Genomic DNA, 16,570 nt, shown 5'->3' with positions numbered 1-16,570 from the left:
ATAATCCCGTTAACTTACAAAGAGAAGTAAACATCTATTTACATGTTTACAATCTGCCTACAGATGTTTTTGTTTTGAGAAGCATATTTCTGTTGATTAAACATCAATTTGGCATCAACCTGAAATCCACTTTAGGATCAAAAGACCAAAAAAACATATATAGCCATCATTATCTGTTTATAGTCCCGGGACCAGTTTGGACTCAACTGGACAAAATGACCTGACACAAGCTCAGCTCAACAACTATAACATTTAATGTAACCTCAGTACCCGCAAGAAATTAAAATAGTAACACACAGTTTGTACATTGGCACTTGAAATGGAAAATTTTATCCCATCATAGAATATATGTGCTGGACAGACTTGAGAAGAGAATCAATTATTTTAATTTCTACAGTACTTCAAAGATGACTTTTAAGACTTGTTTAAGAAGTAATTTATCTTTCGTTGAACATGGCTCTTTGTATAGATTATATGTGTATATAAATATATATTTAGAATCTGCACATATGTATAAGGATGCATACATCTAGTAATTTATAACTCAGTTTGGTATTTTTATAGAGGTGTATTTGACATTAGAGTTTAATTGTCTTCAAGTAGCTCTTAGCCCTTGATTTTTTTATATCACTAAGTGAGCTACAAGGCTTTTTAATCGAGCCTGTGATGAAGTGGCCAGCTTTATATTAATAGTTTTTACCATTTAATTTGTTATGTATAATTTTTTTTTCCTACTAGACCTTAAATTGTATTAAGGGTAAGGATCTTGTTTGTCTTGCACACCATGGTATTCCCATTGCAGCTCTCAATAAATATTTATTGGTTCCGTGAATGAACAGACAGATAAGTAGGTGAGCCAACAAGCGTTTAGGATTATAAATTCAAATCCCATTTTAGTAGATATCTGTTCAGTATAATTTTTCTGTTTTTCATATTGTGTTTTCTATAAGATTATTTAATCATAGATTTTAGTGACTTAACAAAAAAAAAAAAAAAAAAGAAGGAAAACATTGAAAGAATACTGGCTTAAAGTCAGAAGACCTGGTTTTGAGTCCCAGTCCCTCTGTATATTAGCTGTGTTATTCTTGCTTTCCTCCTCTATAAAACATAGATGATAATTATTGAGATAAAACGGAAAGCATATAATATTCAAAGGTTAGTTGATTCTGACCCTTAACAAGGATGTGATAGTACTGTTTAGTAGTAACTAAGATTATTAATTATGATGACCATTGGTTATATAGGAATACAACATTTGATAGAAATATTTTTATTAATGCAATAATTATAAAAATTATATAAACAATTAGAGAAAGTCATAGATATATTTACACACCATCATATTGTGTTTGTTTTTTGAACAAGGTAAGCTTATTTAATTTACTAAGAATACATCTTTGAGATCTTTAACAAGAACATCTCATTCCAGTATATGCTAAAGTGTGACTTGTTTTCCTGAAAATTAAAGTAAATCTGCCTGTATCTGGAGTCTAATATCATGAAAGTGGTAGCTGGCCTATAGAGACTCAGCTTGAATTCTAGTAGCCCTGGAGTGAAGATTTGTTATATTGAAATAATTTTGTAGATCACAGAGAATGTAATGAGTTTATGTATATATGTATATATATTGAAATCCTGTTTTGTTGTACCTATGGCTTCGTAAGATACTCAATGCGTTGCTCAATAGTGAATACATCTAGACCTCACAATAGGTTTTGTCTATTGCAAAAACCTCTCAAATCTATGTGAATAAAGGAAATTTTTGTATTCTAAGGTGGCAAGAAAATCACATAAATACATATATATCACATAAATACATATATATATACATATATACACATATATATATACATAAACTCAATGTATAGGAGAGAGGTAATTGAAAAATTAGACTTTAAAAATACTAGCATTCTATAAATAGGATATCCCTAAAGAATATAAATTCTAGTGTCTTTCCAATCAATGAAATGTAATTACTTCTCATCAACTATAATGTAAACTTATATGTCTAATTTAGCTTGAATTTGTGAGGTCTAGATGTATTCACTATTGAGCAACGCATTGAGTATCTTACGAAGCCATAGGTACAACAAAACGGGATTTCAATAAAGTGATTTTCTTGCCACCTTAGAATATAAAAATTTCCTTTATTCACATAGATTTGAGAGGTTTTTGCAATAGACAAAAAAATCCAAGAAGCTTATGGTGAAAATTTTTAAATTCCGTGTTTCAGTAGTGAAAACACTAATTTAATAAATCATCTGAAGTATTTATTCATCACAGAAAGTGACAGACACTTAATATCCATCTCTAAAAGTCCAAATTAAATTTTAAGCAAAATATGGACTATACCAGCCCTTAAAGTATTTTATGCAAAGCTGCATTTATATGATTAACACTGCATTATATCTCTTCTGCACAACTCAATCTTCATAGAATTGTCTTGTATACTAATGAATACTAAAATAAGATATTTTTTTCTGAAATATAAGGGATGTCCAAATAGCTAGTGACTTTTTCTTGTGATTTAAGCGTCCATAGTAATTTCGTATTACTTGATTTTTAATAATTTCTAAGCTTTATTAAACATAATATTAGTTTAGATCATCTATTTAAAAAATAAATACTAAATAAATGATGGCACGTGCATATAATGAAAAATAATAATAAATACTAAAGGAAATGTATACATATACTTGTTTATTCGTTATACAAAGAAAAATAGCCACAAAAATTTTCCCTTCATTCTTGGTAAAAAATACCTATTTCGGAGAATTCTTTATTGTACAATAACATTTAATTGTAAAAATGTAAAGAAATAATTACATTAGCACACCTCACTTTGATTATAATGATCTCACCAACAGTTTTATCTTTTAAAACTTCTTGAAAACATACACACATCTTAAATATCCTAGGATTTTATTTCCCTTAGGCCCAAGAAAATGCCTGTTCTCAAAATTAAAATTTATTTTAAACAACAAACTAAGAAAATGAGGGTATTATACAATGTTTAAAAAAAAACAACCCTAAATGGTATGTGAAATGTAGGTTGCTATTTTAAAATAGCAACAATGTAGTTTTACAGTAATATATGTTCACCACAGGAGTGGGGGACTGCAGTAAGTGGCTTCATTACAACTCTTGCTCAGCATCTAACTGCAGCTATGATTTTAATGGTGCAGTTTCTTCAAAGGTCAGACAGGAAGCATTAATATTAGATCCACACAAGTAGATAAAGCTGATATACATGTAGTCAATATTTCAGCCAGAAAAGCAGATATATGCTTCTTATATAATTCTTCATTTGGGAGTCGGGGCGGTTGTAGTATTAAGGTCATAATTTAAGTTTTATATATACATATACGTACATATATATATAAAACTTAAATTTGTACATATGTACATATATATGTACATATATATAAAATGTGTACATATATACATATATAAATATGTACGTATATAGATATGTGTGTGTGTGTGTGTGTGTGTGTGTGTATATATATATATATATATATATATATATATATAGTTGTTGGAATGTTCGTAGTTTCCACATGTAGCAAAGTTTGGATTTCCTTTTGCTTTACCCTAACCAAACCACAATTTATTTGTTTTATTATTGCGTTCAAAGGACTATTTAAAAGATATAAAAAGTCCCTGTAAATATAAAAAAGAGAGTCTTTTTTTGGTACCTGACTCAAAACCAGAACACATTTTATGCAAAAACAATTTACCAGTAGAACCTTATAAAACCATGTTTAGATTAAGAATTTTAGGAACAATACACTAGCCCATGGTTTCACTTGCCCGTGGTTAACTGCAGTCCAAAAATATTAAATGGAAAATTCCAGAAATAAACAATTCACAAGTTTTAAATTGTGCTTAATCCTGAGTAGCATGATGAAATCTCACACCATTTGGCTCTGTCCCGCTGGGACACAAATCATCCCTTTGTCCAGCGTAGCTACGCTGTATACATGACCTGCCAGCTGGTCACTGTAGCCATCTCAGTTATCAGATCTACTGTCGAGGTATCACAGTGCTTGTGTTCAAGTAACCTGTATAGTAGCCTACGCTACATCACAATACCTACGTCATTCATTTCATCTGATTTCATCTCATCACATAGGTATTATATCATCTCACATCATTATAAGAAGGGTGAGTACAGTACAAGATATTTTGAGAGAGAGAGACCACATTCACATAACTCTGATTACCGTATATTGTTATAATTGTTCTATTTTACTGTTAATCTGTTACTGTGCCTAATTTATAAATTAAACTTTATTATAGGTATGTATGCATAGGAGAAAACATAGTACATATATGGTTTGTTTGGTACTATCCAAGGTTTCAGGCATCCACTGGGGGGGTCTTGGAACATATATTCTTGGATAATAGGGGACACCTGTATCCTAAAATGTAAATTTTGTCATGTATCATAAAATGTATAAATATCTGTGGTTTTACAGTCGTATATGTATGCTAAAGTCAGCAACCCTCTGGAAAGCAGTTTATTTTGTTAATTTGTATTCCTCAGTGATACATGTAACAATATATATCATAGAGATCAAATCCTTTCAAGTACTTTTTATTTAAATATTAAAATTTAATGTCATATTAGCACATTTTATATGGACAATGAAAGTCTACCTTATTTTGTTTTTTAAAGGAAACCACTAAGTCAAATTTAATCTTTTTTCTGTTCTATGTAAACATCTTTAGTTCAATGAAATGTCTTGACAAAATATGCCTGAAATCTTAGGGGACAATTTTGAGCTATTCCCAAATTAAAATTCAGTGTCCCAGGACAATGTGTTACAGCAAATGTTATCCTCAGTGCCTGCCTTGACTAAGTACAAATCAGCAACTAAAAATATTTATATCTTGGCTCAGAACATGGAACACACATTCCCCATTCATCATCCAAATGATTGAGTGATCCAAAAATATTTCTTCATTAAAGTATCACTAGCAATCATGTAGGATAGTTTTTAAACAATTACACTTTCAAAAATGTTTAAGCAAAACAATAATAATAAACCTAGATACTTCATTTTTCTCTAGGCTAATACGGAAGTTCTTGTAGCCCTTGACTTTGAAAAACTTGTCAATACTCAAATAAGGACCCGAGAGGAAAATGGTCCTCGTTACTGTCCATTATTTGCATCGCTGAGTGTTTTGTGAGAGCAAATGTATACACTCCTGGAGGGTTAGTACAGTGTACTACTTAGGATTATGGACCCCAGAACCAGACCTAAGTTTGAATCCAGCCCTATCACTTATTAGCAATGTGACTTGAGCTAAATTCACCTCTTTGGGCCACAGTTTCCTCATTATGTATCAAATAAGTTATCATATATAAAGCATTTAGAACAATGTCTGGCACATGGTATGCATTCAGTAAATGTTTCATACTATTCAGTTTTTTTCATTCACAACTTATATTAAAGAAAGGCCCCCTCTCTAACATTAGTTTTCTAGTTGGCTGTTAGTTAATCAATTCCTGTTCTTATGTATATTTAGTATATTCCCTGGTTTATGCGTATATGTGTATAATTGATACCATATAGTACACATATGTATGTGTAAACCATATAATGTATGTAGTATGTATGTGTGTATGTATGTGCGTGCATGCGTGTGCAGGAGGGAGACATGGAAAACAAAATACATTTTTGAGGCAAAATACATAATACAAACAAAATACAGTAAATTGAAAAAAAATCTTGTCCTTAGAGCCAACCTTTCACGATGGTAAAGAACACCCTCTTTCAAAAGCTCTCAACTTGTAAATAGTTGATAATTGGAGCTTGGACTGTTCGTTTTGCTATGTTTACTATTTCCTTCAACATGTATTTTTCATAGTACAGTTTGAAATAATCCTGTTAGGGAGCAATGTCTTCCTTAAAATCTGATATAGTATCAGTTCATGTAGTTTGGAGGTTTCCTGATTTCTAGGCTGACATTGTAATGTCAGTTTTATGAGGTAGTCAATCAACAACTTGCCAGAAAATAAATGTCAAAAGCCTTATTTTCTTAAGCATAAGTCATCTTCCCAAGGTAGTTAGCGGGCACATATCCTTTTTGCCCTTGAGCTTCAGCTAACCACCACTCTTTATTGCCACTTAGGTCACAAAATCTAAGTATATGGACTTTTTGATATTCCTGAAGGCTGAGTTCATGGTCACTTCGGGCTTGAAAGGCATGAACAGCATAGAAAATCTAGACAAAGAAGCAAATGACATTATTACAAGCAGAACCAAAAAATGTTGACAACATAATAAGGGTTTCCAAGCTTCTAGAAGGAATACTAGTTTTCTTATTTTCCCAAAGTCACATTTCCTCAACTCCTTCTGTTGGATCTATTTTGCTAAAGTATGATCCAGACGAGAATAGAGTGAAATAGGCATTTGCATTGTTCTATTGGGAAGCTCCTAAACTGCTGGTGCTTGAAGGCAATTTGGCAGTTTCAAATAAAAGAGTTTTTTAATGTTAATTCTTTTTTATTCTATAATAGCTGTACGAATCTCTTCTCAGAAATAGGAGCATTGACAGATCTTTACACAATAATGTTACGGCAATACCCACTTTATAAGGTGTAAGTGGAAGGGAAGTGGAACTTTGTAGTCAAAATGACTAATAATGTGAAAATGATTATGAATAAATAAAATACTAAGCAAAAAAAGATATAAAGTCAGATGTACAATTTAAGTCTAATATTGTTAGTTTCTTTGGTGGAATTAGAAGTGATTTTCATTTTTATTTATTTGTTTCCTTATTTTCCAAGCCTTTATCATGATAACATATTAAATTTATGATATTTAAAATAGTTTAAGTGACCTAGAAGAAATTAGTAAAATATATTTGAGTGAAAAGAATTTTTCTAGAACCTCAAAAGAACACTTCATAATTATTAGATGCTTTAGAAGTCCCTAAATAAATGTTTAATCCTTCTGCCATGAAAAACCATAAGACTATTAATACAAATGTTTTGTTATGGTATAAAATTAAGCATTCAACTAATAACATTTATTCATTCATTTTTTAAAATCAGAATTTATTAAGTATCTATTAAGTGCCAGACATTATGTTTAGAGAACTTGTAACCCAGCTAGGAGAAAAGTGTTTAAAGAAAAAAAAAAGGCAGAAGCCAAAAAAAGAACAAAAGAAAAAAACACTCTACACATGCAGGTGATATATCAGCTAATTGTCAGGTGGTTTTTGGAAGAAGTAATGTTTTGTAGGTGACAAAGTTGAGAAAAGGGGTGGATATATCATATTCAAAGGTACAAAGATAAACACATGAAAACAGCACATGGGAAAGGCAAGCTGACTAACATTCTCAAAACTGAAGGTCAATGTGAAAAGGACATTATGAGGATTAAGGTGAGTGTTAAGCCAGAAAAGAGACTGGGCAATGTGGGGTGGGGACTACAGTTTCAATTTAAGTTGTTTAGCTCTTGAACTGTTTAACTTCTGATGAAATTCTAATGCCATTGATGTGTGTATCATCTCAACAACTCTAGCATGAGTTCCACCAAAAGGAGAGGTGGGCCTCTTTTCAGCATGAGCTGTTTTTCTCTGATGGAGGAGCATAAAAAGATCATCTTCACTCTAAGTACATTACAGGGGGGTAGTAATAGCAACAACTACCATCTATTGAGTGGCTACTCTGTGCTGGGTACTTGACATGTACACATTATCTCTAATCCTCATATCAACTCTGCAAGGTAGGAATCATTGTCCTCTTCTCATTTGAGGAAACAGGCTCAGGAAATGAAATTCCTTGCCAAAAGGTGCACAGAGTTGCTAATAGAGCTAGTCTCCTTGACGTCAAAGCGGAGCTCTTTCACCAAGTCTTACAGTAAGAAAGAACATTAGAGAGAACATCTTTCATGATTAGAACAGCCAAGCATTTTTGCATTAAGGTTCAAATTCTTACCTGTTCATCTACCTCTTGAAAACTGTCAACAACAGTGCCATTTGTTTCAAACTTTCCACATGTGCCACTAAGAGATGAGCTGCTATCACTTATACTACCTTCCGGGGTGCCTGTGACATCACTAGCTGGCCGTGAAGACACAAAGAGGCTGATGTTATCAAAATCGTCATCATAGAGCCTGTTCTCAGCATCCACCTTCTGTACTTTTGCTGGATTGTAGGGTTTTAGGAAGGAAGAATACACATATCCTTTTATAACTAGATAGGAATAAAATGAAAGAAGAAACAAGGTCATTGGTATATGCTTAGAGGCCCCTGGGAAAATCTCAACCAGAAGAGAAGTGGTAGTTCTGTGCATCTTCAGCAAAAAACTTACTTCCGGTGTCAACAAGCCACCTGCTCGTACTCCCCAATGGATCCTTCTGTTCCATCACAGCCACCAGCTCCCCTTCCAGAAGATTGATGTCATATTCTTGTGTAGCATTGCACTTGCGCTTAGCTTGGTATAGTTCCTCTGTACTGTACGTAGATAGAAGTTTGGCACGGTGCGTATCAGTTTGACGTGGCACTTCTGGCTGGGAGAAGAAGTAAGGAGAAATTTGGGTTTAGGTAGATGCATAGTAAAATCCTCACTGAGTTGATAGATATTTCCTCTCTAGAAATTTTTTAAATGTTGAAGCCATACATGGATTTGGGATTATTTCAAAGTTGAGATATAAGTTGGGTTATTACTATGAAGTATCCAGCTGAGTTAGGCAGTGAAAAATTCTCTAGTTAGCACATGAGGGCAGTGTTGTAGAGAAAAAAGAAAATTCAACAGAGAATAAGCAAGCAGAAGTTCTAATCCCTATTGGATGTTGAACGAATTTTTAATTCTTTGCCATACTGAAGACAATCCCTTGCATATTAAGCACTTGATAAATAATATTTAAGTAAATTGTACATATGCATGTCTTTTCTGGGAAACAATATCAGTAAATTAGGCAGGACTCAAGAGGCCTGAACTCCATCCCAGCTCTGTCACTGACTTTGAGAAAGCCCCTTCATCTCTGGAAACTGGGATTCCTTATCTAGAAAGTGAAAAGTTGAATTATATGATTTTACTCTATAAACATCCATTAATTTATTCAACAGATATTTGTAGTGCCTATCTTGTGTCAGGGACCATTTTAGTCACTTGGAATACATCATGTACAAAGATTTTATGAAGATAAAAATCTATGACTTTTCAAAGTTCTTAATATAGAGGGTAGAAATGGATAAGAAATTCTACATATAATAAGTAGATAAATTATAGGACATTAGAATAAAATGATAGGGAAAAAATATACTATGATCTGAACAAGGCAGAGAAGTGATATTCATCATTGTCATGAAGGCTACCAAACTCACCAGAATTTGCACATGCTTCTTCTTTTCAAAACTAAGTTTCCTCTCAATAAAGGTGGCATTATTATTCTTTACAAAATTCAGATTTTGAATCTCTTCTAGTACTTGATTCTGAATTTCAGAGATGTTTGAAACCAACAGTGGTACCTATAGGTAGAAATAATACAGCGTTGTTCCCAGACATCTACTTAACCATATTAGGTATTGAATTTAGTAGAGTTGTGAAGAACAGTTGAGAAAGTACAAGATAGCTCCACAGAGAAAAACCAGACCAGCATTAGAACTTCTATATGAAAATGGTCGAATTTGCTGTCTCTGGAAACCCCATTAAAATCAAAGGGATAATTTTTGGGGTTTTTTTGGAGGTTCAAATCTAACAAAAGGAGAACAGAGGAGAAAAAAATAATTGCAAAAAGGGTTAGGAATTGATTGCAGTAGTTACGTCCTATGTGCTGGAGTAGGCCAGTGGGAAGGGGAAAGAGGCTAAAACAAGAATCATTGGTTAAGAGCATGTGATAGTTTTAAAACAAAACAGCATATTCTTTGACATTTTTCCCATCAAGAGGTGGAGTCCATGTCCCCTCTTCTCAAAACTGGGTGGGCCTTTATAATCACCTCAATGAGTAGAATGTTGAAACGAATAGAACAATGGAAGAGATGCTGTCTGACTTTCAAGATTGGGCTAAAAAAAAGACCACACATTGTCTGCTGGTTTCTCTTGGGACACTCTTGGGAGAATTTCATCACTGTGGAGGGAAGTCCAGCTGCACTGTGACCACTGCATCAAAAGACCAGGTTGAAAGATCAGAGACAGGGAGGGAAGGGGTTCTGTGGAGCCCCAGTTATTCCAGTCCCCAGCTGTTTGACTCTTTCATCATCATCTTATCACCAGCCTCAGAAATGGGGCCCAAGGAGTTCTTCCAGATGACTCTAGCCCCAGCTACTATCTGACTTCGACCTCATGCAAGACACTGAGAATGATGACTTCAGCCCAGTGAACCCCCAGAAATATGAGTGACAATAATAATAAATGATTATGGGTTGTTTCATACCACCACATTTGTTATAATTTGTTACGCAGTTATAGACAACTGGAACTGTTTTAAGCAGTTGGATCCCCAGACTCTTTCGCACTTCAGTGAAACTTAGTGATTGCCTCTTCCCTACCTTGGCAGAAGATGAAGTTTTCTTCTCTCTATATGGTAAAACAGAGAGTCTCTAGACTGGGGACACAGGCACAAATAAGGGTAGGGAACCCATATTAGAAAGAAGTTAATTAAGTCACTGGATATGTAAGGTGTGATCAAAAAATATGATGAATGTTTAAATTAAAAAAAAATATATATATATATAGTTCCATATTATTTCACTGATATGTGGTATATAAACCAAAAACAAGAAGAGAACTAGACAAACAAATGAGAAACAAGAACTCATAGACACAGACAATAGTTTAGTGGTTACCAGAGGGTAAGGGGGGAAGGGGTGGTAGATGAGGGTAAAGGGGATCAATATATGGTGATGGAAGGAGAACTGACTCTGTGTGGTGAACACACAATGTGATTTATAGATGATGTTATACAGAATTGTACACCTGAAATCTATGTAACTTTACTAATTGTCACCCCAATAAACTTTAATTTAAAAAAAAAAAGAAAGAAAAAAGAAATTTTGAAAAGAACCAAAGAGGAAAATAAGACCATTTACCCCTCAAAATACTCCCCCTCACTTCAAACACACTTATCCCATTGTTCTTACCACTTTCTGAAGCAGTTCTGGAAGTCCTCTTTTCTGAGTGTCTTTAGTTGTGCTGTTGTGGCTGCCTTGATGTCCTGAATCATTTTGACTTTGGGGAAGAGCCAGAAGTCACATGGTGCCATAGCCGGTGAATAAGGTGGATGACGACATACCGTGATGTTTTTATTTGACAGAAATTGCCATAGCAGAAGTGATGTGTGACACAGATCATTGTCATGATGGAAGATGAAGTAAAGACACAAAAAAGGACTTCCAGAACTGCTTGAGAAAGTGGCATGAACGATTGAATAAGTGTTCAAAGTGAGGGGGAGTATTTCGAAGCGGATTAATGGCAATGTGTTATTTATTGTAATAATGTTTTTAAATTTAAACATTTACCATATTTTGTGATCACACCTTGTACCCTGGACTCAGAAACCACACCAAGCAGTCCTAGCAGTCAATCATTACCCCTCTAAGCAGAAGATTTAAAAAGTCATCTCTGGAGATTCCAAGAATCCCAAGAGGAAAGACCTATAGATGCTATCGTCAGGTGTTCCCAAATGAAATTACAGCCAGATTATTCTACACAATAGTGAAGCTCAGAGTTTTCAACTCCTGCCTATATAGGTCTGACAATTAAGTTCACGAACTTGTTGCAATGATGTTACTAATTTTTTTTATATCAGAGGGATTATTCATCATAAATTTGTACCAATTGGACAAACAGTTAACCAAGTTTACACTTGGAAGTGCTGAAAAGCCTGCATGAAAAAGTTAGATGAAAACGATTTGAAATTTTCACCAACAATTCATGGCTCTTGCATCATGACAACTTACCAGCTCACATGGCACTGTCTGTGAGGGAGTTTTTAGTCAGTAAACAAATAACTGTATTGGAACACCCTCCCTACTCACCTGATCTGGGCCCCAATGTGTTCTTTCTTTACCCAAAGATAAAGGAAATATTGAAAGGAAGACATTTTGATGACTTTTAGGACATGAAGGGTAATATGACAACTCTGATGGCATTCCAGAAAAAGAGTTCCAAAATTGCTTTGGAGGGTGGACTTGGTGCTGGCGTAGTTGTATAGCTTCCCAAGGGGAGTACTTCAAAGGTGACTGTAGTGATATTCAGCAATGAGGTATGTAGCACTTTTTCTAGGATGTGTTCATGAACCTAATTGTCAGAACTTAATTGCTCAATGCTGCCAGTTAGTCCTCTATTCCTTATCAGTGGTGACTAATCAAGTATGTTAGACGACTAAGGCATGCCTCTAGCATGAAAGAGTCTGATAAAAAGCAAAGCAACCTGTCTTAATTTTAAGAAAACAAAAAGAACTTTTGAACATTAAAATTATGAGAGCAAAAGGAAAATAAATCAAAAGATGAGTTTGAAGATCAAGTTAGGATAATTTCTTAGGAAGTACAGCAAAGTAATAAAGAGACGGAAAATAAGATAACAAAATTAGAAGAATAACCTAGGAGGTTCAGAAAGAGAAAATAGAGAAAAGGAAGAAAAAAATCCCAAATGAAATATTCAAAGAAAGTTTCTAGAAGTGGAAGACATAAATTTTCAGGTTGAAAGGATACAACATACAAAGATACATCATGATTAAATTTCAGACTGATGAGGACAATAAGAAAATTCTATGAGCTTTTAGAATGGGATAGAATGTGGGAAGTACATACAAAGAATCAAAAATCAAAACTAATCTCAGAGTTCTCAACAGAAATTATGGAAGCCATAAGACAATGGAACAATAGAATGTCTTCAAATTCAGAAAGAACAACTTAGAATTTTATACCCACCCAAACTATTAACTAAATGTGATGGTCATGTAAAGACATTTTCTGATACTCAAGGTGTCAAAATACTAAACTCCCAATTTTCCTCTCTCAAGAAGCTACCCAAAAATAAGTTCCCCCCAAATAAAAGCATAAAACAAGAAAGAAACCAACATTGCAAATGACAATTGACAGATAGGAGTGGGTTTAAGGAGTGAGTGAAAAGAGGAATGGATTAAGTAGTACAAATTGGTTATGACACAGTAGTTATGGCATAAGGAGTTATGGCATTCCTATAGCATAAGGAATATAGTCAATAATATTGTAATAACTATGGTGTCAGATGGGTACTTGATTTATCAAGGTGATAGATGGGAAGGGGTTGGGGGAAGATTGAAAAAGGTGAAGGGATTAAGAAGTACAAATTGGTAGTTACAAAATAGTCTTGGGGATGTAAAGTACAGCATAAGGAATATAGTCAATGATATGTTAATAACTATGTATAGCGCCAGGTGGGTACTAGTCGGGGAATCACTTCTTAAATTGTGTAAATGTCTAATCACTATGCTGTACACCTAAAATTAATATGAAATAATATTTAACTTCAATTATAATTGAAAAATTTAAAAAGGTGGGTGGGGAATAGTGAAGGGAAATAAGAGGTTCAAATTTCCAGGTATAAAACAAATAAGTCATAGGGATGTAATGTACAGCATTGGGAATATAGTTAATAATATTGTGATAGCATGGTACAGTGTCAGATGGTTGCTGATCTTATTGTGGTGATCACTTCTTTAGGTATATAAATGATGAATAACTATTTTGTACACCTGAAACTAATATAATATTGTATATTAGCTATATTTTAATAAAAATTTTTTAAAAAGAAATAAACATGGTATAAGAAAATGTAAGGTCCCACACAGAAGAGAGGTGAAGGGATTCCTCAGAATGATGACAAAGTGTGATCCCAGGATACACTGAGTTATCAGATAAAAATGGTAACCAGTTCAGATTGAAGTGGATCAGAAAACTCTGCGATAGATTTCTAAAAGAAGACATTTTAATAGAATGCCTCATACATCTGAATGTCTTAAGAGATGATTTGGCAGATAAAGTTAGACAAGTTAAAACTAAGCTACTGATAAAAGAAAAACACATTATTAACTTTAGGTAAAACAAAAAAGCTATGCATGAAAGAAAAGTAGTCATAGTGTTATATAGCTGAACTCTAACCAGAATTCACTTTGTGCTCTGAATATCTTTTGGTTACTTCTTCAAACTCATTCTCTTTCCTTTTCCATCCTACTTTGTGCTCTGGGAGGCTGATCAATATAGAATAGTTTCCTTGTGCTCTGGCTTCCAGATGGGTTCAATCAATGAGAAGCACTCAGAGGAGATCAGAATGAGGGAGGAAAGTGAAATAAGGATACAGCTGACCCTTGAACAAAGCAGGGGTTAGAGGCACCTCCCCACATACACACACACACACCTGCCCTGTGCAGTAAAAAATCCACATATAACTTTTCACTCCTCCAAAACGTAACTACTAATAGCTTACTGTTGATCAGAAGCCTTACCAATAGCATAAACAGTCGATTGACACATATTTTGTATGTTATAAATATATATATATAAGATATACTGTATTCTTAAAATAAAGTAAGCCAGAGAACAGAAAATGTTATCAAGAAAATAATAATAAAAAAGAAAATACCTTTACAGCATTTATTGAAAAAAACTGCATGTAAGTAGACTTTCATAGTTCAAATCCATGTTGTTCAAGGGTCCACTATATTATTTCCTAAGTTTCCTTTCTGTAATATTCACTGATAGACACAGCTTCTGTCAGATAACCCTCTCCACTACACTCTCTCTAAACCTCCCTATAACTGCTCTCTCCTCTTGTCCCTTCATGCTTAGGTGTTTTAAGGTTTGCCCCCCAACACCCCTTTTCTTTATAAGCCCCACAGCAGTGCACTAGTCCTTAAGGTTTCCCAACGCTATACTCACATTTTTGTAAATATCCTTTTATTATATTTTCCTTCAAATGTTCTTTTGAATGTGTTATGTTTTTCCTACTGGGATCATGACTGACATACAAGTTACATAGTTTAAATGCTGAATAAGAACTCAACCAAATTTATAATATAATTTGGGGGAGGGGTCTAAAGAGAATATGTGAATATATATGTTGTGTGGGCAGAGAGGAAAGAGATAGCTAAATCCTCATTTCTCATAATGGAATGTGTCATGTCTAAACTGAAAAGACACAAGTCTTATCTTAAAATAGCCAATGGTAACTACTGAAAGAATCATGTAAAAGAGTTGAAAAGTAGTGGCCTCCAAGGAAGGAGAAATGGGGGAAAGAGAGTGAGAGACTATTGTTTGCCTTAACCAAACCTAAATAACTGCTTGTATCTTTAAATCATATTCATGCAAAACTCTGATAAGAAATAAAATTTAAAACAGAGCTATGGATTCCTCAAAAAATTAAAACTAGATTTACCATATAAGCCAGCAATCCCACTTCTGGGTATATAGCCAAAAGAATTGAAAGCAGGATCTCAAAGAAATATTTGCATACTCATGTTCTTACCAGCATTATTCACAATTGCCAGAAGGTGGAAGTAACCAAGTGTCTATCGAAAGATGAATAAATAAAGAAAATATAGTATATACCTACAATGGAGTATTACCCAGCCCTGAAAAGGAAGAAAATCCTGTCACATGGTACACCATGTATGAATCTTGAAAACATTATACTAAGTAAAATAAACCAGTCACAAAAAGACAAGACTGTATGATTCCACTTATACGAAGTTTGCAAAGTAGTCAAATTCATAGGAACAGAAAGTAGAATGGTAGTTGTAGTGGTTGGGGAGAGGGAGAAAGAAATGGGGAGTTGTTTAATGAGTATAGAGTTTCAGTTTTGCAAGATAAAAATGTTCTGGAGATCTGTTGCACAACAATGTGAATATACTTAACACTACTGAACTATATATTCTTAAAAAATGGTTAAATGATAATTTTTTGTTATGTTTTACTTCAATTTTAAAAATCACAAAACCTTTTTGTCCTCATTTTATTCATATGAGAAAACTATTGAGATATACAGGAATAAATTAATTTGCCCAAAGTACTATGGTGATGAGTGGGTATTAGAATAAGGCATTCTAGTGCTGAAGTCTGTTCTCTGACCACTATTAAATTCTGCCTTTTAGAAATCTATATAGTTATGCAAGATGTTACCATTGGGAAAACTGCATGAAGGGCATATGGCATCTCTGTATCACTTCTTACAACTGCACATTTATCTCAAAAAGTTTAAATATATATACTACATATAAATTATATAATGAAGTCATTTTAATAAGGATTAATTTCTCCAAAATTAATTTACTTTAGGGCATTAGTCATTTCTCAAAAACAAAGTACTCTTTTCCCTTGTTCTGTTACGGACTGCAATGCGAAAGATATTTAGATAATATAAAATAGGAACTGAATACACCTTTAAAAATTCTATAATTCAGAATGGGGTCAAATATACCTAAAAATCACATGTCGTTTATGATCACAAATTCCTGCCAAAGCTCACATTTACTGTGAACGTATGAACCTGCCTTCCACCATAACAATATGGGATATACAAGTCTCTATCTATAGGCCTCAGAATTAAATTATGCAAATTAAGATAGTTTCA

At 33.7% G+C, this 16,570-nt stretch overlaps 1 protein-coding gene across 1 annotated transcript in view; it reads right to left on the bottom strand.

The window, feature by feature from the left end:
• Nucleotides 1–4,220: 4,220 nt before the first annotated feature.
• The window catches only part of ARHGEF38 (Rho guanine nucleotide exchange factor 38), a 120,752-nt gene continuing 108,402 nt past the window's right edge, over nt 4,221–16,570 (bottom strand). Inside the window, exons 11-14 of the mRNA XM_033106284.1 lie at nt 9,346–9,489; nt 8,330–8,528; nt 7,955–8,211; nt 4,221–6,234 (exon numbers count right to left, since the gene is read on the bottom strand). Coding sequence (XP_032962175.1) covers nt 6,049–6,234; nt 7,955–8,211; nt 8,330–8,528; nt 9,346–9,489 — 786 coding nt within the window. The 3' untranslated portion in view covers nt 4,221–6,048. The remainder of the gene's footprint in view (nt 6,235–7,954; nt 8,212–8,329; nt 8,529–9,345; nt 9,490–16,570) is intronic.

The sequence above is a fragment of the Rhinolophus ferrumequinum genome, chromosome 5 (genome assembly GCF_004115265.2).
Source record: "Rhinolophus ferrumequinum isolate MPI-CBG mRhiFer1 chromosome 5, mRhiFer1_v1.p, whole genome shotgun sequence".
NCBI classification, from domain to species: Eukaryota; Metazoa; Chordata; class Mammalia; order Chiroptera; family Rhinolophidae; genus Rhinolophus; species Rhinolophus ferrumequinum.
Note: the sequence above shows the minus strand (reverse complement) of the source record. Positions and strands in the feature narration are given on the sequence as shown.